The sequence below is a fragment of the Cajanus cajan genome, chromosome 5 (assembly GCF_000230855.2).
Source record: "Cajanus cajan strain Asha chromosome 5, NIPB_CcT2T_4, whole genome shotgun sequence".
Classification (NCBI taxonomy): domain Eukaryota; kingdom Viridiplantae; phylum Streptophyta; class Magnoliopsida; order Fabales; family Fabaceae; genus Cajanus; species Cajanus cajan.
Window position 1 is genome coordinate 64,561,253 of NC_138521.1, and position 25,590 is coordinate 64,586,842.

At 29.8% G+C, this 25,590-nt stretch overlaps 2 protein-coding genes across 2 annotated transcripts; one reads left to right on the top strand and one right to left on the bottom strand.

Moving 5' to 3' along the window:
* The first annotated feature begins 4,899 nt into the window (after positions 1 to 4,899).
* Positions 4,900 to 7,841, top strand: LOC109811846 (AP2-like ethylene-responsive transcription factor At1g79700). Its single transcript, XM_083075674.1, has 7 exons — positions 4,900 to 5,295; positions 5,420 to 5,646; positions 5,745 to 5,833; positions 5,954 to 6,027; positions 6,130 to 6,180; positions 6,281 to 6,357; positions 7,107 to 7,841. Exons 4-7 carry the CDS (start codon positions 5,984 to 5,986, stop codon positions 7,664 to 7,666), a joined length of 732 nt encoding a protein of 243 aa, XP_082931800.1. The 5' UTR covers positions 4,900 to 5,295; positions 5,420 to 5,646; positions 5,745 to 5,833; positions 5,954 to 5,983; the 3' UTR covers positions 7,667 to 7,841.
* Positions 7,842 to 18,331: 10,490 nt separating this feature from the next.
* LOC145957776 (uncharacterized) lies at positions 18,332 to 22,172 on the bottom strand. The gene is made up of 2 exons (XM_083074183.1): positions 21,523 to 22,172; positions 18,332 to 20,310 (listed from the first exon to the last, which is right to left on the bottom strand). The coding sequence occupies exon 2, from the start codon at positions 19,563 to 19,565 to the stop codon at positions 18,492 to 18,494; it is 1,074 nt and encodes a 357-aa protein (XP_082930309.1). The 5' UTR covers positions 19,566 to 20,310; positions 21,523 to 22,172; the 3' UTR covers positions 18,332 to 18,491.
* Positions 22,173 to 25,590: the final 3,418 nt, after the last annotated feature.

Consider the following 25,590-nt stretch of genomic DNA (forward strand, 5'->3'; position numbering starts at 1 on the left):
TGAATCGTAGAGTGAGGTTTTCTACTTTTGTGGAATCATATTTGTATGAGTTTAATTAAAGAGGAAAGTGGCGTAGAATGTGGGTGCAAGCCTTAATCAGGGGACATTATTGGCAAGTTTACTACGTCGCAATCATTTTTTTAAGGTTGTCGTCTAACTCAACAATTTTCACTTTCTCCTTCTGATTGAACAGGAGTAGGTGCCTTTAGCCTTTAGACTCGAAGCCCTGACAACGCTTCTGTTTGCCCTTGCTAATTGCAATCTGGGATGTCTCTTTTCTTTTCGTTTTTTTACTCATGCTTAACTCGAATTAATACTAACTTACAGTTTTTATAAACGAATAACTAATATGATATTGTCCATAATTAAAAATAGTACATATAATTATTAACATTTTTATTTTGACCCGATCACTCAAGAACTCTATTTAAGAGTGTTCCTTTTCAACTTACAAAATTCACAATTCATACTCATTCCTCTACATAAGAATTAATGACTTCTAAAACAACTAAGCAATAATAATTAAAAATAAATTCCCCTTACCTCTTTAAAAGATGAAAATCTATTAAGCATAAGCTTCACACATTCCGTACGTTCCTACTTTAATTTTATTTCACAACACAGCAACTATGGTCAGTTAAAAAAATAAGAAAGATGAGAAGAAAATCTCAATCAAGGAAGAAAAGAGGAGAAATGAGAAAAAAGTCCTCTTGCACCAACACTTTCTCTATCTAAATATAGGTTTATGAAATTTTACTAAATTTGAGTATTAACTATTACGACAATCAAATGAGTAGATCAAAATGACAAAATTTTTTTTAGTTTAACTGGTATTTTAAGTTTAAATTTTAAGAAAGTTATTATGTTAAATATTTAAAAGAATTTTTTTGTCATCTATGATAATCTTAATTGATTCTTATTTCTTAGAGGTTAAATATTATTTTGTAAATAAAAGTATTAATATACAAGAATAATACAGTGAAATCATTTATACTTTTTATTTATTTATTTTAACGTCCAATTCATCTTGATGTTTTCTAAATTCTATATAGAAGTATGAGTTTATTGTATATGTGTTATTAGTGTAAAATTGTTTTATACTAAGAACCAATTAAATTTCTCTATCTTATCACACAAATTATATTGTTTAAATTAAACTAAAAAAATGGGGATTGGGTTTTGAGATAGGGAAGTGGGGTGAAAAAATATAAGGGTCCAAAAAAAAAAAAAAAAAAAAAGAGCGTTGAGTTTTGAAATGGAAGAATAGAATGAGATAAGAGAGGGTGATTGGAAGGGAAAAAATGAGGGGTTTGAGGTTTTGAGATGGGAGAATGGAGCATATGGGTTGAAAAAATGGAGATTTGGAATTTTGAGACGAGGGAGTGGAGCGAATGAGGATAACCGGAAAAAAAAATTTAGATGATTAAGGATTTATAATGTGTTTGGATGAGGAATTTAATTGAAGTAATTTATTTATTTGAAAAATTGTAAATTTTTTTAAAATGAGATATCTTGTTTAAATAAAAAATTTATAAAGAATTTAAAATTTAATTATTTATGAATTTTTTTGAAATAGTAGAATTTTAAATTTTTTTTAAAAAATAAGAATTTGAAATTTTTTATTTTTTTTCTTCTTATTTCACTTATAAATTTTTTCTTATCTCTTATATCTTTATATTTTTAATTATTAAATATTTTAAAATATTTTAAAAATTATTAAATATCATCTAATATTAATTTTTAAAAATAATAAATATTTAAAAATTAACTAATATTTATTTTTATTAAATTTAATTTAAAAATCTCAACATATAAATATACTTTTAAAATCAATTTTATCAAATCAATTTTATCATGATAGAATCAAATTATCATATATAACTTAATAATTTAAAATTTTAAAAATTAACTTATTTAAATAAAATATTTTAAGAATGATAGAAATTAAAATTAAAATAATTAAAAAAAAGGTTTATGCATTGAAATGGAAAAATGAAGTTAAACTAAGGTTCTTTTCTTGTACTATTCACCTTTATACTTTCATTTTAATAATACTTGGATGTAGTATAATTTATAATACTTGATTAATATATAAGTAATCGTTTCAAGTAGAACTAGTTATGGATCTTTTAAGCAAATTTTAGATTTTAGTTTTGAAAATAAAAAATACATAATTAAGAGAGAAAAATCTATTAAAAATAATCGGTTATATTTTTAGATAGAGATTAATTATCAATTTTTAAATATTTGAGGAATTATTTATGTGATTTTGTTACTTAAAAAAATTAAGAAAGAAATAATACTTTAAAGATGAAGTGGATGATGTATTAAAAAGTTAAAATGGAGTTACAAATCAGATGCAAGTCATTGACAAAATTGAAAAAATATAAAACCATTTATAGTGTGTCTGGATCTGCGTTCAAAAATTACGTTAACATAGAAGTAAAAAAATTTTACTTCTTATTTTTACGTTTTTGAATTAAGTGTGGCGGACGTGAAACCAAACACGCCAATAATGTATATAAGAATCCAAATAAGCACTTTGAGACTGGTAAATGACTTTTTTTTTTCTTCTGTATTTGGTGTAATTTAGGTGAGCCTCGGTGGCGGTGAGATTCAGTGTTTGAAAATGAGGCATGGTTTGCTTACCAAATTTCTACTAAACACTGAAGCATGACTAATTAATGCATCTCTTTTTTGGATGCTAAAATGCATGTGTCGTAATTCAGTATATATGCATGGCATGGCATGGCATGACACTCCATCTCCATGTACATCTCCATCCACTACAAAAAGCAAATGGTTACTGAAACTGTGATCAAATTCTTAGGTCCCACCATTATTAAGGTTTGCACAGAGCACGCAAATTCAGAAATGGTGGAAAAGCGGGGGACCCTATACCTGAAAACTGCATAACCTTTTTAATCCTCACATGGGGTAGTTGCACCTACGTGGGTAACATGCCTAAATGTTAAATTTCATGTCTAAGGAGACAACGTTAGGTAACTTAAGTATATTACATTTGAAACTGCTCTTTGAAAAAAACATGGAACGAATCACATGTTCATAATTAGGTGTAACGCATTCCTACACTTACCCTCCCTAGTTAAGTTCTATATAGATATTCAACCTGCTAATCAGCTTCAATTTACAAATTATCTATGGTGAAATATGGAGTGAACAATCATTGTAATCTTATTTTGAAAATTAATTATTTTAAAATTATTTATATCTTTAGAGTTTTTTTATTATTATTATAAAGTCATTATAGACTATAATGACACGTGACATCAATAAAATTAATTCATTGAATGGATAAATTAATGAGAATACCCCAAATTTAATTAAGATGAAAAAACAGATATTTTTAATTTGCTTAACACCTACGGTTTATGTTAAAGAAAAGAGACACCTATGGTTTAGCATTTCCTTGAAAAATAACTTTAAGTATGACTAAGCTTAAAACCCATAATTAATTTAATGATCGACTTAAAGAGCCAAATTTACGAGAATACATCAGTGTCTCACTAAAAAAGTCAGACGCTACATTACCAAATAAACCCTACACCGATCTACGATATTTCAACATCATAAAATTTTTCTGAAAGATCCGTATTTAAATATGTAAACTAAGAGAATTTTACAAAAGAAAGAGTATATTAATTAATCATTTTATTTTATAATTAAAAGTTTATAGCCTGTACAAATTATTAATTATAAATTAATATAATATGTTTTATACAAAATACAGTTTTTTTTAATTAATATTTGTATTTCTTTTATAGAAATCAAATTCGGTATAAAAAATTTATGACAATTCATGCAACGTAAGTTAAATCTCTATAGTGTATTTGTACCTATTGTAAAATTATATATATAGTCCTCGGTTTTTGATTCATTATATTTAAAAGTTTTCATGTAAAATATACACTTTTAAAATTAAGTTTTAAATGTACCAAGAAAATTGTTATGATTTTATGCATTTTAAAAAAATGTCAGCCAACTAGATTCTAAAAATTGACAATAAAAAGACTGAAGATGGATAATATTTTTTTTAATAAGTCATATGTATTTTTTGTTGGAGTCGAATATATTTGAGTATGTACTGTGATTTATAAGTGATAAAAATATAATATTTTTAATATTTAACACAATTATATATATATATATATATATATATATATATATATATATATTTAACATTATTGATTAAATTTGATTTAATATAAAATGTATTTTTAATTAATGAAGTCTAATATTAATTACAATAATAATAAAATTTCAACTCATTTCTTTTAAATCATTATATTTTTATTTAAAAGTCAATGATTAATCTTTCAAGATATTAAAAATCAATTTAAGAGATTAATATCTTGATATTAAAATTGAACTCTTAATCACAAAAATATAAACAAATTATTTGTCAATCATATGATTTTTTTTTTATGTTTAAAAATCATAAATCAGAACTGATACTTTATAATTATTAAACAGAGAATCAATAATATATTGAAAACTCTCAAATCAAATATCACAATTACTTAATAATTAATCAAAATTCAATATAGTCCAAATTAACTCAAAATTTAATATGATATATACTATATTCATTAGCTTAATATTTTATAAAAATCATCTAGATCTCACCACTAAGTTATTGACTTATTGAGTTTAAAGTTAACATAATTTCCCTCGTATTAGTAGCCATTGAAATTTGAATCACTTCAAACTTGTTTCTTATACCCCAGTTTAAAAATGACAAAGAAGGAATTAACCTGATGATATATACCGCGGGTATATATTAATAAAATTATGAAAATAATGTAAACCGAAAATAGTTGTTTAAGAGGTACAAAACAAGGAATAAAGTTATTAAAATGAACAAATGAAGAGACATGAAAGAATATTGAAAGGTCCATCACACAAAGTGGAGTATAAGGACAAGGGGGAAAGAATTTAACATAGAGCCGATTTTTCAGACGGCCAGAAACAACCATCTTTTGAGCCGGCTATTCCCATGTTTGCCAGCACAATCTCTTCTAACCCCATCCTTTACCCCATTCCTTTATAAATTATAACACTCTTCACTACTAATTATATAAACTTATTTTCTATGCACCATTAATATCATCACTACCATCTGCATGGTGCAACTTTTTCCATGGCCCAAAAATCCCAGAAAAACAATGGCAACATTAATCCTAACACTGTCATCACCAAGGTGAAACGAACAAGGAGAAGTGTCCCTAGAGACTCCCCTCCTCAACGCAGCTCAATATACCGAGGAGTCACTAGGTTAATCTCTTGTTAATTCAATTCATTGCTTCTCTCTCTCTCTCAACATCTTCATCATTTTAATTATATATATCTCCATTTAGCTAGCTAATTGATCAAATATGGTATTCAACATTAATATTAGGCACCGATGGACAGGTCGATACGAAGCTCATTTGTGGGACAAGCATTGCTGGAATGAATCCCAGAACAAAAAAGGACGACAAGGTTTGTATATATATAGTTCGCATCAACTAAATTTATAAATAGAGAGAGAGTTTGATATTGAAGTTAGCTAATATGTTAATTTCCTTCCTGTGGTGTTCTCAATCTTGTGGGGTTCTTCGCATATAATTTCTTCAGTCTACCTTGGTACGTATATATTAGATTATATATTAATTAAAAGATTCATTATATATATCCAAGCAAGTATATATAAGGTTATATTAAGCAAGTTGTGTATTGTTCAGGCGCTTATGATAATGAAGAGGCAGCAGCACATGCTTATGATCTAGCAGCACTCAAATACTGGGGTCAAGAAACCATTCTTAATTTTCCGGTAACTTTATTCTAAATTAAGCACTTTTTATTAATATATGGTGCGTGGTTTTCGTGAGAAGAATGGGATAGATTCAGAAATGATCGAAAATAAAACACAACAATTGTGTTGCAAGTGCAGTTATCGAACTACCTGAATGAATTGAAAGAAATGGGGAGTCAATCACGGGAGGAGTATATCGGATCTCTTAGGAGGTAAGGTTCTAGCAAGCTTCTTTTATGGTAATCAAGAACATTTTCACAAAAACCGTGGATTATATATAGAGACATTTTAATTAAAAATTAACTGAATTGCAGGAAAAGCAGTGGCTTTTCTCGCGGAATTTCGAAATACAGAGGTGTTGCAAGGTACTATATATATTATGTACCCAAAAAAATATTATGCATACACTCAGTCTCTTAGGCATCAACTTAATCAAGTTTGCATGATTTTCTTTTCAATCATCAGACATCATCATAATGGAAGGTGGGAGGCTAGGATTGGCAAAGTTTTTGGCAATAAATATCTTTATCTCGGAACTTACGGTAAGTTTCATTGCCTAAAATACTTTTAGCCAGCAATGGAATAATGGCAAAACACAATATTAACATTAGTAATTAATACACGTAGATGCTTTGAATCTTATTAACCTGTTCTTTGTTCTTACGTAGTACTACGGAGTATTATTTATTAATGACAACACTGAATTGCATGTGTAGAACCTTAGATAATTTTGGATGCTGCATGTGTTTAATACAAATTAAAATTTTATCTTAATAATTATTATACATCTTTAATGTACGTGTGACTTCTCAAGACAAAGCTTTAATTTTGATACAAGAATAACACCGAAAAGAAATACTGATTTGCACATTATTTAATAATACTAGTGTGGCACGACTCTAACTAGTGCAAGTGATCGATGCTTCTGGTACACGTCCATAAACCTCTTCACATTAATTTCAAACTTAAATGAAAGCATTTTGACAATTATTGTAAACCAAAACCATCCAGAAGTACCATTTAATAAATTGCTTATATGCATTACATTCAATTCGGTTATTAATTAAATAAATTATCCCCATGTCATGGGTTTGCATGGGTCATGTATGGCATATTTATCAGTCGTATTCAATGGGGAAGGATACCCACCCACTCTTAACTGATTTGTTAACTTAACCTTTTCCTACTATATAATAACATGTCATGTCATTATTAATATAAAACTTAAATTGATCATATGCTATCCATTATTATAAAAATCTCAAATCAATGATCTTTATAATTTTCGCAGCTACCCAAGAAGAAGCTGCTACAGCCTATGACCTGGCAGCTATAGAATACCGTGGACTCAATGCTGTCACCAATTTCGATCTCAGCCGATATATTAAGTGGCTTAAGCCCAACAACATCAGCAACAACAACAGTGACCAGATTAATATTAATATTAATCTCACTGACATAAACCATAATTGTAGTAGCAACTTCACCCCAAACCCCAATCAGGAGCAAGAATTAGGCTTACTCCACCAGGACTCACTAATTAATAACATTGTAGAAGAAGCTGCCACGTTGGTGCCACATCAGCCTCGTCAAGCAGGTGCCACGTCAGCATTGGAGCTGCTACTTCAGTCATCGAAGTTTAAGGAAATGTTGGAGATGACATCTGTGGGCAATGTGTCAACAACACAGGTAGAGTCTGATGAGTTGCCACAGTGCACATTTCCTGACCACATTCAGACATACTTTGAGTATGAAGATTCCAACAGGTATGAGGAAGGGGATGATGTCATGTTCAACGAGTTCAGCTCCATTGTTCCGTTTTACCATTGTGACGACGAGTTCGAGAGTTGATGTGATTGCATGGAAAAAGGAAAATCTGATATGTTTGTTTTTTATTTATTTAATTTGTTGATTTATGTTAAAGACTACTCATATATAAATCTTTAGCTAAGGTTTTAATTAGTTTTTAGAAGAGAGACCATCATTCACAAATATTATAATAAGTGGACTTTTTTCATTTTGTGAATATGACGAACCAATTAATCTGTTTATTGCAATTGATTAATCTAATACAGATAGATATTATAATATGGCTTTGGGAAGATTGATCTTCTACAAGTGGTGAAGGAGGGACAAGCATTTAGTCCTATTTTTTTATAAAATTAATTAGGATAAACATTTCTTCATCTTTGTATTCCGATACAATATATGTCATCGATATATTTAAGATTAAAATGCAAGTAATCATTTAATTATAATTACATAAAATCTTATGAGCTTAGTATTAAAATAAAAAAATTTAGTGACATTGACAATTAAAAACTAATGTATAATTGTGAGACATAATTTTCATTTATTAAACATTATTTTAATATAGATAGAAATTAAACTTACGAGTACCATGTCAACTTCTCGTATTTTAGAACAAGTCTTACAATTATTAAAACAAGAGAATTGTTTAATATATATATATATATATATATATATATATATATATATATATATATATATATATAATTATGCAAATTAACTCCGCCGAGGTGTTTTATGTACACAAGTCATGCACAAAAAGTAAATTTTACGCTATACTGCATTGTATATATATGAAAGGTTTGATTAGTGGTGAAGTTCTTGGGTTTTAAACCGTGGTTGGCAAGGAAATTTTTGCAATTGACTCATGTATGGTCAACGAATTAATTATGTACATTTTAGCATATACATTGTTTACTTAAAAACCACCAAAAGAAATATAAGTTTGACAGTATATCAAAATGTAGCGTTTTTATTCTGATGAAAGAACTAATTGTGATATGGAACAAGTAGAGTAATGATGTAATTTATAATCCCTTGATTAAATAACATGGAGTTGTTTTTAAAATTTAAATTTTAAATATACAGCTATAGTAAATACTTAGAAAATAAAATAGTTATTTATAATAATCCTATTCAATTTAAGCAAGATTGTTTAACTATGTTTAACTCTACAATCACACCACAAAAAATATCTCCCTTCCACTGCTATCTCTTTTCAGACAATAGGAGAGCTAGGAGATGACATGAATTTCCTGTTGCCCAAATCCAAACATAACAACCATTTTCTCCATCAAGCTTTGTCAAAGATCAAATCATGAAAAAATAGGGATGGTGTCAACGATTTCAGGCTAATGAAAGGTCACCTAAAAACTACATGCACTGAAGAATTTGTCGTCAAAGAACCCTCAAGAACAGCATTCAAATGCATCATGTCCCACTACCATCTCTATACTGGAAAGTGTAAGAGCACTGGTTGTTCTGACTGGAACAGCTGGCATCTGATGATTGTATTCAATTATATCAAAGTATGAGGGTATATTATTGATTTTACTGTTTTATAAACATGATAGTATTGAATTAAAAGAGAAAAATGAATTTACCGAAAGCTCACTTGTCTAGGGACAACCACTGCAGGAGCTGCAACTGACACAGGGAACATCATTGCCAGTGTCAATGTGCAAACAAATTCTGCTGGAATACCCAATTGCACCCTTGTAAAGTGGACCCGGACCATTAATTTCAAATTAAAACAAAAACAGAAGATATAATGCAAGGAAAAAAACTGACAATTTGGGTGTGGAAGGAAATTTGGACATTTTCTTACCATTGTATAAAAGTAAGCTATCTTTGTCCATTAAAAAAATTGTGAGAGTTGAATTTTGTGAATGATTTAAAGAGCTTCAATCATAGATTGCAGCTATCCCAACAAGAAAACAGAATTAGAATTGAGGCCATGAACACATTAATAAGATATGACACTAATTGATTGCATTTCAACTATACAATCTTCAATATAGTTCCAACTTGATATTATGCCAAAATAAAGTCACCTTCATAACCACCAAGGTTCCCCATATCAAATTCCACTGTTATTGGCAATTTGGTGCTGAGGAACAGATTTGTTAAAGCCGTAAATCAATTAAGTAATGCACTAGTATATGTATACATATAAAAGGTGAATACCACAGAACCTGTGATAGAATACCTCATTTAATCTCATGAAATATTAACACACTACCAGCTATTGATCGACCAGTACCAGGATTAAGAAGAAAAAGGCTACCTTTCAATTTCCCTGCTAAAAATAGCAATAAGTCACCTGCAATGGTAAATCTTGCAACACCCAGTATCATGGACAATATTCATAATCTTCTCACCAATCCTTGTAAACACTACACAAGTACAATATCAAATAATTTCTATCAATTAAAGAAAAAGACATATATTACAGAAAAACAAAGGACCAATCACTTGTACAGTTACATCTTAATACTCAAGGGTTAAAATCAATTGGAGATGCATTCCAGAGGTTGAAAACATGCTATCTTAGAGCAGTGCCACTCTAGGGAAGCTGCCTTTATTGGCCCTATCAGGACAGCCCAAAAAGAAAGTGCTGTTCAACTTTATTAGTTTCCTATCTTTTTGCACATTTAATCTCGAAATACTCAAACTTAGCAACCTATCAAATGACATTTTCTTTAAATTTTACCTCCAAATCATTTTCATGATTTTTCTTTCTAAAATTGTAATATATAAACTATGTCTGACGCTTATTCATATCTAGAAATCATTTGATTCCAAAGTTTGTCCTCAAAGCTCAAGTTTGAAGTTAACTTATTCTCTTGATTTTGAGCTAAAACTATATAACCCACAACAAAGAGCATTCCATTTAGGGATAATCTTTCGTATGTGGCTAAATAGCAAATTTAAGACTAAATTAAATAAGTAAAAACTTAAGGTTCAATTCTAATGTAAACTTATCTTAATATGAAAATCCTTGATCTCGACTCAAGGAGTTCTCACCCTTATAGTTACTCCATCATACATATTTTGTATATCTTTGATATAAATCATGTAAATATCTTTTCTTTTTTTTTAGGTCTTTCACAACACTTTTCTTTTTTGGCACTCAACTATATATCTTTTCTAACTCAATAAAAAAAATGTAAGTATGTTTATTTGCTTTTGAAAATTCTTTCCATCAATCCCATCGAAGATAAGTAACTTGTAATTTGAGCCTTTCTATCACAAATTAATTAATTAATATTAATTATCTTCAATCCCATTTTTTCTATTAATTTTTCAACAAATGCCCTTTCTCATAATTTATAGTGACTTACAAATTTATTCCTCTATAGTTTACATAACTTTAAATATCTCTCTTGTTCTTATATCGGAGAACCAAAGTGTTAATCATATACCATACTTATTTAGCATTTTCTTGGATAACAAAATATTATTAAATAGCAAAGTGAACTAAATGACACTCTGTTCTGATATATATTTCTGAACTTCAATAGAAGTAACTTGAGGATCAATAGTTTTACCATTAAAAACTATTTTTTACTCAAAATTTACGATAGAATATTAAATTTTATGTCTTCTTGGATTTTTAATCCTTTCATATTATAGATAAATTTCTGTTCACTATTTAAAAACTTGTAAAAAAATGTGAACAAAACATATATTTACCATTTTTCAACCACAAACTAAAAACAAACATAATTTCATGAATGCTAGCTGTACTCTTTCTAATACATTTTTATTAATATTATTCTTGTTGTTGGTTATATTTCATTTAATATATCTTAATTGAATAGTAAGACTCATCAAAAATTATTATTTTAACCAATTAATAAATAAAATATTAGGAAGTAAGTGTCAGAGGTTGCTACTAATTTTTTTTAATTTGCAATTTTATAATTTCTGTTTTACCCAATTCAACCATGCATGCAGTATAATAGGACATGTATATACACGGTGTACTTTGACAAGAAGACAGCTATGGATTGTTACATATTGAGAACCCCTAATTTTGTTTTAATATATTTGTTACCTATTTCATTTAATTTTTTAATTCCATAGGGGCTTGCCATCCAACTGTGCTCAGAAAGTGCCTGAGCTCTGTTTCCCCCCCTGAGAAAGTTCCTGCATGTCTTTTCCCAGCACTCCTTATCTGCCTCGGCCAACTCAAATCGACACTTCAAATCTTCCGCTAATAATCCTTTCTGTATTATAACAATAAGCTCCAAGACTTTAATGCAAAAACTGTGAAATATGCTAATGAATAATAATGTTATGAAGTTACCTCTATGACATTCTTATTGAGAAGGTAATGAATCAGATGAAACAGTATATCTCTTGTATACTCGGGATGACCCTGAATTCCAAGAATATATGTGGTCTACCATTGCAAACATTTCCACCCGTTTTCTCTGCTGACCATGCAATCACTTCTGCACCATATACTTTCTTTACCTTGGAAGAAGATGAGAGAAGTCAAATTGTTGAGTGCTGCTTCCAAGAGTATGCCATGCACATGCACCCTTTTATAGATTCCAATTAAAGAAAAGGTCATTGGATCATAGGTTACCCAAATTCTGTACACTCTAAAAATGTGATCTTACCTTTTTCTTTTCCATCAAATTTAAGTTTTATACACTCTCACTAGTCTCACACACAGCGGTCTTGGAATTTTAGTGGAAAAATTCTCTATCATTAATTGATCACTCTCATTTCTCCTAAATTTGGGATAAATCAATCGTAGTTGGACCCTTATGCAGATAAGGTCAGATTCATACCAATTTAACAAGATTGGATCGTTCAGAAAACGTTAGGTAGTGACTTAAAGAAATTACATAACCCTTTAACTTTCAAGGTAAAGTTTTGGAATGGTTTCAAATTTCAATCCAAAAATCAAATTTAACTTTGTGATTTCTGAAATTTTAAAACCAAATCAAACCGTTATTTTGCAATTTTTTTTATCAATTTTTGAATTTTTGAAATGATTTGCAATTTTTCGCTTTGGTTGATGTTGTTTTGAATACTCCTGTTTAAAAGTGATAATTTCAAATAATTATACAATATCATTGAGTTTAATATTATATTTTTATATACTAATAAGTAGATTTTATGCGATAATATTTGACATATTTTAAAAAAAAATATAAGAATTAAAATAAGATTTTTTTTATTAAAATAAGATTTTTTAAGATATAAAAATTAAAAGGATCAATTTTAAGTTTGAGAAATTAAAAATAATTTTATTATACATTTAAAATATTAAAAATATATTTAAACGAAAAAAAATCAAAACTATCTCTACCAGTATTGAAGAATCACCTGGGAAAGGAAATTCTTTTGTTTGTTTCAGGTTTTTTTTCTCATTCATTTTTATTTTTAATTATATTATTAATTTAATAATATATTTTTTGAAAATTGAATTAAACTATGTGATTTTTGAAATTGTAAAACCAAATCAAACAACTAATTTGTGATTTTCTATCGATTTTCAATTTTTTTGGATCGATTTGCAATGTTTCTCTGAGGTTAACATTCCTATCTATTGATAATTTTAGGCAATTTTACAATATAATTAATGTTATATTTTTGAGACACTAGTAAATAAATTTTATGTAATAATATTTAATATATTTTTAAAAAAAAATTAAAATAAGATTTTTTTATTAAAATAAAAAATTTTAACATTATAAAAATTAAAAAGACCAATTTTAAAATTAACAGATTAAAAATAATTTTGTGATATATTTAAAAAGATTAAAAATATATTTAAATGAAAAAAAAAATCAAACTATTTCTACCGCTATATATCCAAGAATCACACGGGAAAGGAAATTCTTTTGTTCTTTTCAGTTTTTTTTCTTATTGATTTTTATTTTTTTATTATATTATTAATTTAATAATATCTTTTTTGACATTTGAAAATTTACTGAGTTGATTTTGAAAAAAATATAATTATATCTATTTTTTTACAATGAAAGGCTTTTTCTTCTTCTTATAATTATGAACTAAATTATACCATATATAAAAGCCTTTTTTATTGTCTGCTTATTTTTTCTTTATTATTATAGTGTGCTTATGAATAAACGACAAGAGATAAACGTCATAAAACACAGAAACTTTTGATAACTTAATTAACAACAATCTTGAAACTAAATTTTAAGCAAATAAAAAAATATATTGGGAATAAAAATTATTAATAACCATTTAACCGATAATTTTATTAAAAAAGGAATATTTATTATATTGAAAGCACAAAACTCTTTAGTTAATATTTACTTTTTAATTGATTTAAAATATCTGATAGTATATTTAACACTTTCATGCCTTAGTTTTTTATTATTAAAAAAAACCCTCTAAGTAAACTGGAAATAATATTATTTGAATCTGATATAACATGATAAAACACTTCCTTTAGTATTCTATAAATTAAGTTATATATACCAAAAACTCAAATCTGATTACCTTGATCACACTTTTATCAGTTTCATGACACTTTAATGCCTACGAATATTCGATACGTAAAATCTTCTTAAAATAAATTCATTATACACTTTCTTAAAATTACCTATTTTAAAACTTAAAAAGTCATAACATAATCATCAAAAAGTCTTCCCTCAATGGCTCTCATGGCCGAACATGAGTAGTAGCTTTTAAGATGACCATTCTTTCATTTAATTTCTTTCCAATCCAAATCAATTCAACATAATCAAAGTAGAATAAAAATTTTCAAATTCTAAAATCATTACTGGAATTAGATTTACAACTCTTTTCCTTTAAGTCTATGGAGTTGTCGTGGTACTCTTCATCCACATGTTTGTTTTTAAACATTACTTTCCGTTATGATGTATACAATAATTCAAGCAACATTAATACAGTTTTCAAGCTAAAATTTTCTATGCATCCTTCAATACTTTTTTTTTTTAACAACCTGCATCCTTCAATACTTAAAATTCAAACTAAACTAATTTTGTATATATACAATCCAATTAGTTTACTTTAGGGTTTTACATTAAACTTATACCAATTCATTTATTTTAACGTCCTCTTAAAGATTTCTAAATCTAGAGGATAACTTCAACTAAATATTTATTCTAACGGTTGACACTAACTTATCTTCTTAATAAACAATGGACCCTTCTTTATTCCTATAGTTTTACTAATTCTACTAGTTACATCCTATATAGCATTAGCATCTTGGTTCAATTTACCTTTTACTATTTCATTACTAAACCTTTATTTTAAGATTACATGTACTTTATATAAGGTTTAGTTTGTTTAAAGCAACAAAAAATTATAAAAATGTTTTTTCTAATAAAATATACGATTTAATTCTTAAAAAAACATAAAACTGTTTAAAACAAACAGTTTAGACAAACATTTTTCAGTATTTTTTTTTATTAAAAATACAAACATTTTTATTTATTTTTTAAAATGGTAAACAAACGGAGCAAATATTTCCTAGTTACTGATTTACACTTATATGATTATGTACCAAAAATTAGTAGTTTTAACCATTTTAAGACATACTCACTTATCCACTAACTCTCAGGACCAGCTTGTTATACTAGAATGTTATAATATATTATGTAAGAATATAATACGATAATTAGAACAAACTTTATTTATATTCGATGTTGATGTATATTATAAAAATAAATAAGATAATATTATTATATGTTATATGACATTGACCAATTATATTTAAATAAAAATAAAGTTTTTCATTCAAATTACATATAATTGTTTTAAAATTTTAGATTAAAAAACGTATAATTTTAACTATATCATACAAAATTATTTTTTATTATATAGTTAATTTTCTTAAAATTATAATTATGATTCAAATATTTTTCTTTGAAATTTATTTAAATAATATATTTTATTTTAATATTTTAATTAAAAATATGCTTTCAAATTTTAAATTAGTTTAATTATATATAAGAAAAAATATTGAATGAAAGTTTTATGATATATTAAATGATATATATATATATATATATATATATATATATATTTATAATATAACATATTACATGAATAGACAACGTAAAATATAATATTATGTTACATTTTGCATGTTGATGTGAATTGGTGATTTTGGTAAAGTTGTGTTTGCATGGTGTTGAATCTTGTTGTTGAGTTGTGTTTGATGTATAGGTTTTGTTTAGACTATTGCATGTTGGGATTGTTTGAGTTTTAGGTGTGGAACGCCAAATTCGTGAATCTGCTAAGTGCAGAATTCTCATCGTGTCAAGCGCACCTTTATGGCGTCGAGCTTGACTCATGTTAGAAGTTTTTTGTCTCACTTATGTCAAGTGCAAGATTGGAAGCGTTGGACATGAATTAGGGAGAAGTCTCTAACTTGGTCATGTTGGACGTGATTTGAATGGTGTCGACCATGAAAAGAGAGAAACGTCGTTGACTTGACGACATCAGATCCAAGGTTGAGTAGCACTTAGCATGGCCAAGATAGAACTTTCTACGTAGACAATGTTGAGTGTCAATGTGGTGACACTAGACATGAATCAGGCAAAGATTCTCTATTTGAAATGAGGTCGAGCGTGGGATTAGACCACACTAAGCGTGAGAGCAACAAGGACTATTTGTCTCATTTACAATAGGGGTGGGTAGATTGGCATCGGACGTAGACGAGTCAAGAAATCTCCACCTCATTTCACTCACAAATGCGAGAAGTGTGGTGCTAAGTGTGGACTACTTTATGGATGTGTTGTTACAAGTTGAAAATGTATTGATTTGTGGAATCTATTACATATTATATGATAATTAAGTTGTGCAATATACCATATGTTTGTATATGATGTAGAACCTTTATACATTGATCTAATGTATAAATGGTTGAAAGTTGTAAGTGAGATGCATGTTGAAATGTTGAGTAGTTGTGTTGAGAATGATTTAGCATTAACGTTATACTATTTTGATTGACCTAATACTATAGGAGAGATTGTTTTTAAAGCTACATATATATCTCATTGTGAGAATATTGTGTTGTATTACTCTGAGAGCCTAATTTGTTAAAAACCCTTATAAGAAAGTTGATCGTTTAAGTGAATAGTTTAGTCTCTTTCAGCCTTAGTTGATGCAATATGTGGGTTATGTTGAGACATATGTGTATAAATCGACCAAATTAAAATAAGGTACAAGGACAAAAGCCAAAATTTCTAAGTATTGAAAAGACATAGTATTTAGAGGATAGTCGACGGATTAATCTTATAGGTGGCTTAATTACGCTAGTTATTATTGTAATGGACTCACACCCAAGTTGTTCTACCTTTATAGAAATACTAAGCTTCCTAGTTTAAGTGGAGAAATTCGAGAAACCATGTTCTGTTGTGAATTTTATCCAAATTAGTATTTGATCTAGCTGGATTGAAAAGATTAGGTTGTTGGTTTAGTAAAGTCAAGACACTTAGACCGCTCACTTATGTTGTTAGAGATCTCATAGTTAAAATGTGTAACGACACATATAATTATTGTGTTATGCATATGCTATGTTGTCCATGTTCGATATTGATTTTGATAAGATGTGTTGTTGTGTTGTAAATTGTGGTGTTGTTCAAGTTGAAAAACGTGTTGTATTGTATTTAAAAGTTGTAGTCAATAATGATGTGTTGAAACAAGTTGAGTGGATTATGTGGGTAGTGTGATTGCTTTTACTTTTGTACTCACTATATATATTGATTATTTTGATCACTAACTTATGATGACATCCTTACTTGCATAAACTTGAGATGATCAACAAAGAATAGGACACCTTCTCCAAGGATCAAGTTCTTCAAAGGTGGCACAAGGTTTTAGGGTGGATGATGATGGAATGGACGAAAATGGAGGTTGGGTAGAAGGTGTTTGATGAAAGGCTTGAGAAAGGTACTCTAGGGTTGACTCACTTCATGGTGATGAAGGCCACTTCTAGGGTTGTTTCTCTCAAGGTGGAGATGGGAGGGAGGTGGCCGAATTAGCTAAGGGTGACTAAGGAAAGATATAAAGGCACAAAAGGCTCTCTTTATATTCAATATCCAAAGTATTACAAGGTGTGGTGCCTAGGGTATTTATAGGAGTGGGAGGCATCTAGGGTTGCATTTAGGGTGCCAAATGCACACCAAATGAAACCCAAATTAACCCTAGATGCAACTTGGTGGCCAAGGATGGAATCTTTTGGTTTAGTTAGGCTACATCTAGGTGCATGATAAGACCATGCAACCTTTGCCCTCTACTTGGGCCTAAGCCTTTCTAAGTCCAAAAATAGGTCCAAACACCACCAAAAATGTGTCTAGCTCCCTAATTAAATACCTTAGCCCAAAATTAAAAACCTATGATCTAAACCACCCCATAATACAAGAGTAAAATGGGAAATACAAAAGAAAATAAATCATATGACTAAGATACCCCAAAATACAAGGGTAAAATAGGAAATTAAAGACAAGGGAAAAAATAGAAATAAAAATAAATGTTATAAAAACTTAGGAGCTAAGGCCCAAAAGTAGGCTTACTCCTCATATGGTTTTTTAACACTAACTCATTCCTCTTGCCTCCTTTAATATATCACCTCTTGGTCTTTTTGGCCTTAGTGTTATTCCATCATTCCCTCCCTCTTGAAAAGGATTTGACCTCAAATCAAGAGGTTCTTCATGGTGGGCCTCATGACCAATAAAAACATAAAAATAAGCATTAAAGGTGACAGTATATGATAGAAATGGAAAATGTATCCTAAGAGGAGTTCCACTAAAAATGCTAAAAAGGTTGTTTAAACTAAAAGGACTAGACTTTCTAATATTAAGGATAGGATCCTCCCCATGGTGAAGTCTAGGTGTATAACTAAAACCTAAAAATTAAAAAGACTAAAACTATAGCACACTAAAGCACTAGTCCTAGGAACTAAAATATCTTGTTGGAGGTACCCAATGTAGTGACCTAGGTATGTATTGGAAAATAAAGAAAACTTAACTAAAAAATTACCTAAACAACTTTGTATTGCATTATTTGTTAGATACATATGGGAAAAAGGTGTTAAGAGGAGTCTAGAAAACTCATATAATCTAAGTTTGTCTTGTAGGGAAGTATCCAAGTTAAGTTCAAATAAGTTTGAACTTCCTTCAAGATCAAAAATAGAAGATACAACACCATGAGATGTATCCAACAAACCATACAAACCAAAAGTTGGGTGCTTTATGAAGAAAACTAAAGTAGAAAGAGTCTTAAAGAAAGAAGGCTTATCTACCTTGGGCACTACCAAGGAAGTAGTACAAGAGGTGGTACTAAGTGAAGTCCACTTCTTCTTCACTAAATCTTGAAGTTGAGATTCTTTTTCTTTAAAAAAAACTTGTTTTTGAATCTCCACTTCATGACTAGTGGCAACGTGAGAGAAAGAGTTAAGGTCTTGATGAATAAAGAGAGTCTTTTTTAAATCATTTTCAATGGGAAAGTGACTCTCTTCAAGCATAATCCCTTTGGAAGAAACATTATCCTCCTTACTCTTCTCTAAGAGTGTTGGTTGTTGTTTTTCTTGTTCTAACCACTCTTTAACCCTCTCTATAGTTTTCTTCCTTTTTTCTTTCTTTTCTTTTTCTTTTCTTCTAAGTTCTTCCTCTCTTTTTGTATTTTCTTCCTCATGCATACTCTTAGGGATTCTAACCTCTTTGGATTTTTGATACCTAGTTGGGAAAACCCTAGGTTTGGATCCACTAGTTTCTCTCCTCTCAACTAATTTTGCAAGTAATTGTTTTATTTCCTCCTTATTCCTAGTATTTTCTTTTTCCCTTTTTCTAATTTCTTCCTCTCTTTTTATGTGCTCCTCTTCTTTTTTTCTTATGTACTCTTTTAACTCTCTAATCTCATCTCTAACACTAGACCTAGTACTACAAGAATTATGACCATGTACACTAGAATGATCACTCATCTTTGATCAAGAAAAGGTTTTCACAAATTTGTTTTCAAAAGGTTGGTAAAAAGGTTTTCACAAAGAATGAGTGATAAAAAGGTTTTCACAAAAAAAAAGGTTTTCAAGATGCAAGATTGGTATGAAAAGGCCTAAGTGTACAAAGTGAACTATCAAGGGAGGAGGACTACTAAGAATCACTTAAAAACCAAGCCTTTTCAAGTAAAAATCACTAAGCCTTTTCAAACTTTTCTCACAAAACAATTTTTTCACAATACTTGTGTGTGTGTGCACGCCCTCCTAATAGGCAAAAGAAAGGCCTACTAAACGAAAATTTAGACAAAATAAAGATCTAAGCAATTATACTACCAAAAGCTTTAAAACATGTAAAGGAAAGCAACTTAAAACATATACTAGTCAAATTCCTAGGTGAAGGTTTTCAAATCATCTTCAAACTACACGAAATTACTACCAAATTGAAGATGTTTAAAATGGCCAATTACAACCCAAAATGAATGAAAGCAAAAGCCCAAAATACAAAAAAAAGGCCGAAAATTTAATCAAGAAAGAACAAGTAAGAAAAGAAAATTGTGTCTCCAAGTCTTCAAATCTCCACCCCTTCACAATGAAAACCCAAGGTTAGCCTTTCAATGGTGTTTGCACTCTTTTATTTAGTGTAATCCTCCAAAGCTCCTTGAACTCAAATCGGACAGCCCCTCCACTCAATCCACCAAGAAAGTGTGTGGTGTTTAGAAGATTTCCACACCTAGGTCAAGAAGAAACCAAAACCTAAGAGCACAAGAGGCCAAGAAAGAAAAACTAAAAAGGCACAATTAAAAAGGCTAAACTCAAGTGGAATTGATAAGACAAACTTAAGAGTAGAATGAAGACACAAAACTAAAATTAAGGCACATTAAGAGAGGTAATCACACAAGAGAATAAGTCCTAGAATGGCACTAGAATAGAATTTATCAAATAGGCTTAAAAGAAAGTAATGCACTTAATGTGTTTGATTAAATGTCTCATAAAGTCAATAAGCATTGTCCAAAAGTCCAAGAATAACTCCAAGTGCCAAGGTATGAAAATTTGGTCCAAAACTCCACAAGTCTAGCAAAGGTTCCTTTACTTTTGTCTTTGATTCTTTTGATTTTGTTCCTTTTTATACTTGGCTAAGGTGCGGTTTAATTGTCCCAAAAGTCCAGCCACTCTTTTTTTTTTTTTTTTTTTAATGTTTATACCTTTCATTTGCTTGGGTTTTACACTTGTGTTTGTTGGTTTGGATAGCAAATTTTTGGAGTATCCTTTTTAGTGACTTATAATGGCTTAATGAGACAAGTTTTGAGTGTTTTCTTAAGGTTTAATGTGCAATGTCCAGCAACAAAAATATGCACATAAAAGTTATTTTCATACTCAAAACATCAAACAAAACATAGGCATATCAAGTGCACAAAGGATTACACAAAGTGGCCAAAATTTTTAAAGCAAGTATGTGCAAAGAAATTAATCACACATGATACTTTAGGAATGTAGAACATGCTAGAACTAATTATCATGCATGATTGACTCTCTAAAGCACATCAAGGACTCACGGCCATTTCATCAAACAAGTGGCATGCATGTCATTTTTTGTTCATTTCAAAGGCTAAGCATAAAAAACTTGGAATTTCTTTCAAGGTAGTTCAGAGAGACAAGCTTATGACAAAACCGGATGGATTAAAAAAATAAAAAGCATTAATATATCATGCAGCCCAAAATTTCCAGCAACTAAAAAATTTAAAGAAAAAGGCAAGAACCTAAATAAGAAAGCCTAAAATGCCAAGATGATTCACAAGGAAGATATGGTATGAATCAATACAAGAAAGGAGATTTATGGATCATCAAAATATGGCAATTATGATGATTCATTTAAGCACACTTAGAAGACAAACAAGGATGACATGACATGACCGAATATATGTAGAGACAAAGAAAGTGTTACCCTTGAAGAACCAAGGCTCTAGATACCACATGATGACATCCTTACTTGCATAAACTTGAGATGATCAACAAAGAATAGGATGTCTTCTCCAAGGATCAAGTTCTTCAAAGGTGGCACAAGGTTTTAGGGTGGATGATGATGGAATGGACGAAAATGGAGGTTGGGTAGAAGGTGTTTGATGAAAGGCTTGAGAAAGGTACTCTAGGGTTGGCTCACTTCATGGTGATGAAGGCCACTTCTAGGGTTGTTTCTCTCAAGGTGGAGATGGGAGGGAGGTGGCCGAATTAGCCAAGGGTGAATAAGGAAAGATATAAAGGCACAAAAGGCTCTCTTTATATTTAATATCCAAAGTATTTACAAGGTGTGGTGCTTAGGATATTTATAGGTGTGGGAGGCATCTAGGGTTGCATTTAGGGTGCCAAATGCACACCAAATGAAATCCAAATTAACCCTAGATGCAACTTGGTGGCCTAGGATGGAATCTTTGGGTTTAGTTAGGCTACATCTAGGTGCATGATAAGACCATGCAACCTTTGCCTTCCACTTGGGCCTAAGCCTTTCTAAGTCCAAAAATAGGTCCAAACACCACCAAAAATGTGTCTAGCTCCCTAATTAAATATCTTAGCCCAAAATTAAAAATCTATGATCTAAACCACCCCATAATACAAGGGTAAAATGGGAAATACAAAAGAAAATAAATCCTATGACTAAGATACCCCAAAATACAAGGGTAAAATAAGAAATTAAAGACAAGGGCAAAAATAGGAATAAAAATAAATGCTATAAAAACTTAGGAGCTAAGGCCCAAAAGTAGGCTTACTCCTCCTATGATTTTTCAACACTAACCCATTCCTCATGCCTCCTTCAATATATCACCTCTTGGTCTTTTTGGCCTTAGTGTTATTCCATCAACTTATCCTTAATATTTTCACGTAGTTAAACTATGATGATCATATTTAGTATGAGAGTAAAATAGGGATGGGTTATGCAGATGGAGTCTTTTGGGGTCATTATAGCATTGATGGTGTTGATATCTTGGAGTTACCTCTGTGTAGTTATACTAGTTATATATAGTAGTTGTGACAAGCTACTAGGATCTCTTTACATACTATAGTAAGAATTATTGCAATATATATATACTTGTTATGTGATTAGTAGTTGAATAAATTTTATTGTATATATATATTAGGGCATGTAAATCTAGGTTGTTGTAAGTATGTGAATCATAAATAATTACTTTTGTCTTTCTTTTCTTTGCTAGTTGTAAATCGTTAAGTATATAAATCATGACGGATCGTTATATAAACAATGTTTTTGAAGTACTTTTTATACTTTTGTTTTCTTATTTTTTTCTTTCTAAAGATTATACCGTAAATAACACTTTCTACAAAAAAAATGCTCTATATAGGCTAGCCTTTAGAGAGAATTTCACAAAAAAATATATAATATAAAATAAAATTATCTTTAGTGTAAAGTTTTCTTTTCCACAGTTTTTCTCTTATATCATACAGTAAAGAAAGTCATCAGAGCCACCAATAATTGCTAAACACAAGAATTTCATTAACTTTAATTCATTGTAATACTTTTCCAGTCATACACTATGACTCATCATTGATAATCGATCAATACAAATACATATCGTCTATTGACAAAGTAAAGATCATTATATAAGTATCATGTTAAATGCATATTTGCTATACCGATCAGATGCATCGGAGTTTTCTTCCTCTATAGTACTCCATTGTGAAAAACTTCCCGTGTTCCTTCACCATCCTTAGTTTCTCCTCCATCAAAATAAAGTGCTAGCTCCATTTTTTAGGAAAAATATTCATATCCTTCCTTAGTTCTCATAAACAATGTTGCTGCCTTTTGCTTTCATTTCTGTCTATAAAAGTTGTCTCATCAAGTCAACAAATTATTGTTGTTTGATTACATGAGTCACATCCCTATTTTTCTTTCTTGTTTTTAATTTTTTTTAAATTTTATTTTTCAGATAAAACTCTTGAGGCCGAAACATTTGATCATCCATGTGTTCAACGTAGCTAATCTTGGTTTAAGAGCCGTCCTACTTTCTCTTCAGGTACCTCTTTCTCTCTGTCTCTCTCACTCTCGTTTTCTCCACCCTTAGAGCACCTCCAGCGGGAGGTGCTTGTTCCGTGTCTTAGTTGTAAACAACGCTGCTTACAAGAAATCCTCATTGGAGTAAATCTACGTGGCAGCAACGGTTCTTAAATTTTTCTCTTTGTTGCTTGCAGAAGCAACGTTTCTTAACCCTGTCAAATTGAAAATGAAGAGATTTGATTGGATGAGGGTCATCCACGGTGGAACGGTTTTGAAAAAAAAAAACAGATAAAACTTCAGACTGGACCCTTTAGCCGCGCACGGAACCGACTGGACCCCCCAACTGCGTGCGCGGAACCCCGACCAGACCCCTCAGCCGCGCGCAACCCCCGACTAGAAACCCAGCCGCCCGCGCGGAAACCCCCAACCGAACCCCCTCAGTCGCGCGCGCGCTCCCCCCCGACCAGCCCCCAGCCACCAGCCACGGCCAACACCCACTAGCCACCAGCCACCAGCCACCAGCCACCAACCACAAGAGAGAATGAGAGACGAGAGAGATTGAGAGAGAAAAAAGAGAGCTTGAAAGAGAAATAGGGAACGAGAGAGACGTTTATTTTTTATTTTTATCTCTTATTTTCTGTTTTTATATTTTACATTTTATTTTCTATTTTTATTTTTTATATTTTATAATAAAAAAAATACATTTTGTAAAATTTTATTAAAAAATAATTAAATCAAACACATTTTCAATATTTTTATTTTTTAAATAGAAAACAAGAACTCAAAGTAAACAAGTTTTCTAAATCTAAAAATTTAAAAATAAAAATTATTTTTAAAGATAAAAATAAAAAATATTTTCTCAAATAAAATAGTCTTTTAATTTTTCATTGTAGGATATATTAAGTTATTTTTTTTATTATTGTAATTTTTTTATTATATAATTTTTTATTTGTTATTTATATATATATATTATTCATAATAATTAATTTTAAAAAAATTTATAATAAAAGTATAGTGTGAAGTGTCAAAAAGTGTAGTATGAGTTGTAAAAAAGTAGGGGTGCTTATAAGCAACTTCCATTGGAGCAAAAATTATAAAAATATAGTATGAGTTGCTTAAGAGTGACGTGGCACAGTGGGACCTATTTAAAGTGGTTGGAAGTTGCTTATAAGCAACTCCCATTGTAGATGCTCTTAGAAAATATGAACCATTTTATTTTTGTACTGTATCTGACTTTTCTTCAGACATTTTGTCCCAAAACCAAATTTTTGAGCTCCCCAAAACCTCATGTCCATCTATCCGCAACACTGACCAAAACAAGCTTATCTTTTATGATGATTATTGATTATGTACGCAAAACAATGTTATCTTTAATTATAGGAGTTTATACCGTTTCAAGTAAAAAACTAATCATCCGCAAACTCGCAATAAGCAATAGGAAAGAAGGGGTGGTTTAAAGCCTAAAGGTATGCTCTCTTTAAATCAAAGTAACCCATAAATTACTGATCTCGGTGAATATTATAAATTATCTACTAATGCGTATTTTTAAATTTAATTTAATATTTCATGAAATTATCTTGAGTGGAAGGTCAATCAATCCCGATTCACAAATAAAAACGAAAGGAAGGTCAAGTGTTAATTGATTGTTATTAATTAGTTACACATGATACTCCTTGTTCTTGACGTTTCAAAGGAAAAAAAAAAGAAAAGAAAAATGTAGTATGCTGATTAAAGTTAGAAAATAATTATATATAGAAGATAAACAATGATAGATATAACAAGTTTTGAGAACTAGTGAGTGATAAGTTTAGGTAGATACATTTTGCATCCATGCAGGTAAACAAAAAGAGTAATTCGTCCTACATGTGGTGTGGAAAGAAGAGGCAGACGTAAAATCCGGGTACCTTTGATTAGGACGGAAGTGCCCTATTGGGCTTAAAATTGTAGAACGGGCCCCCAACAAGGAGTGAGGGTAGAAATAGAAATGTTTGAGTTTGAGCATACAAG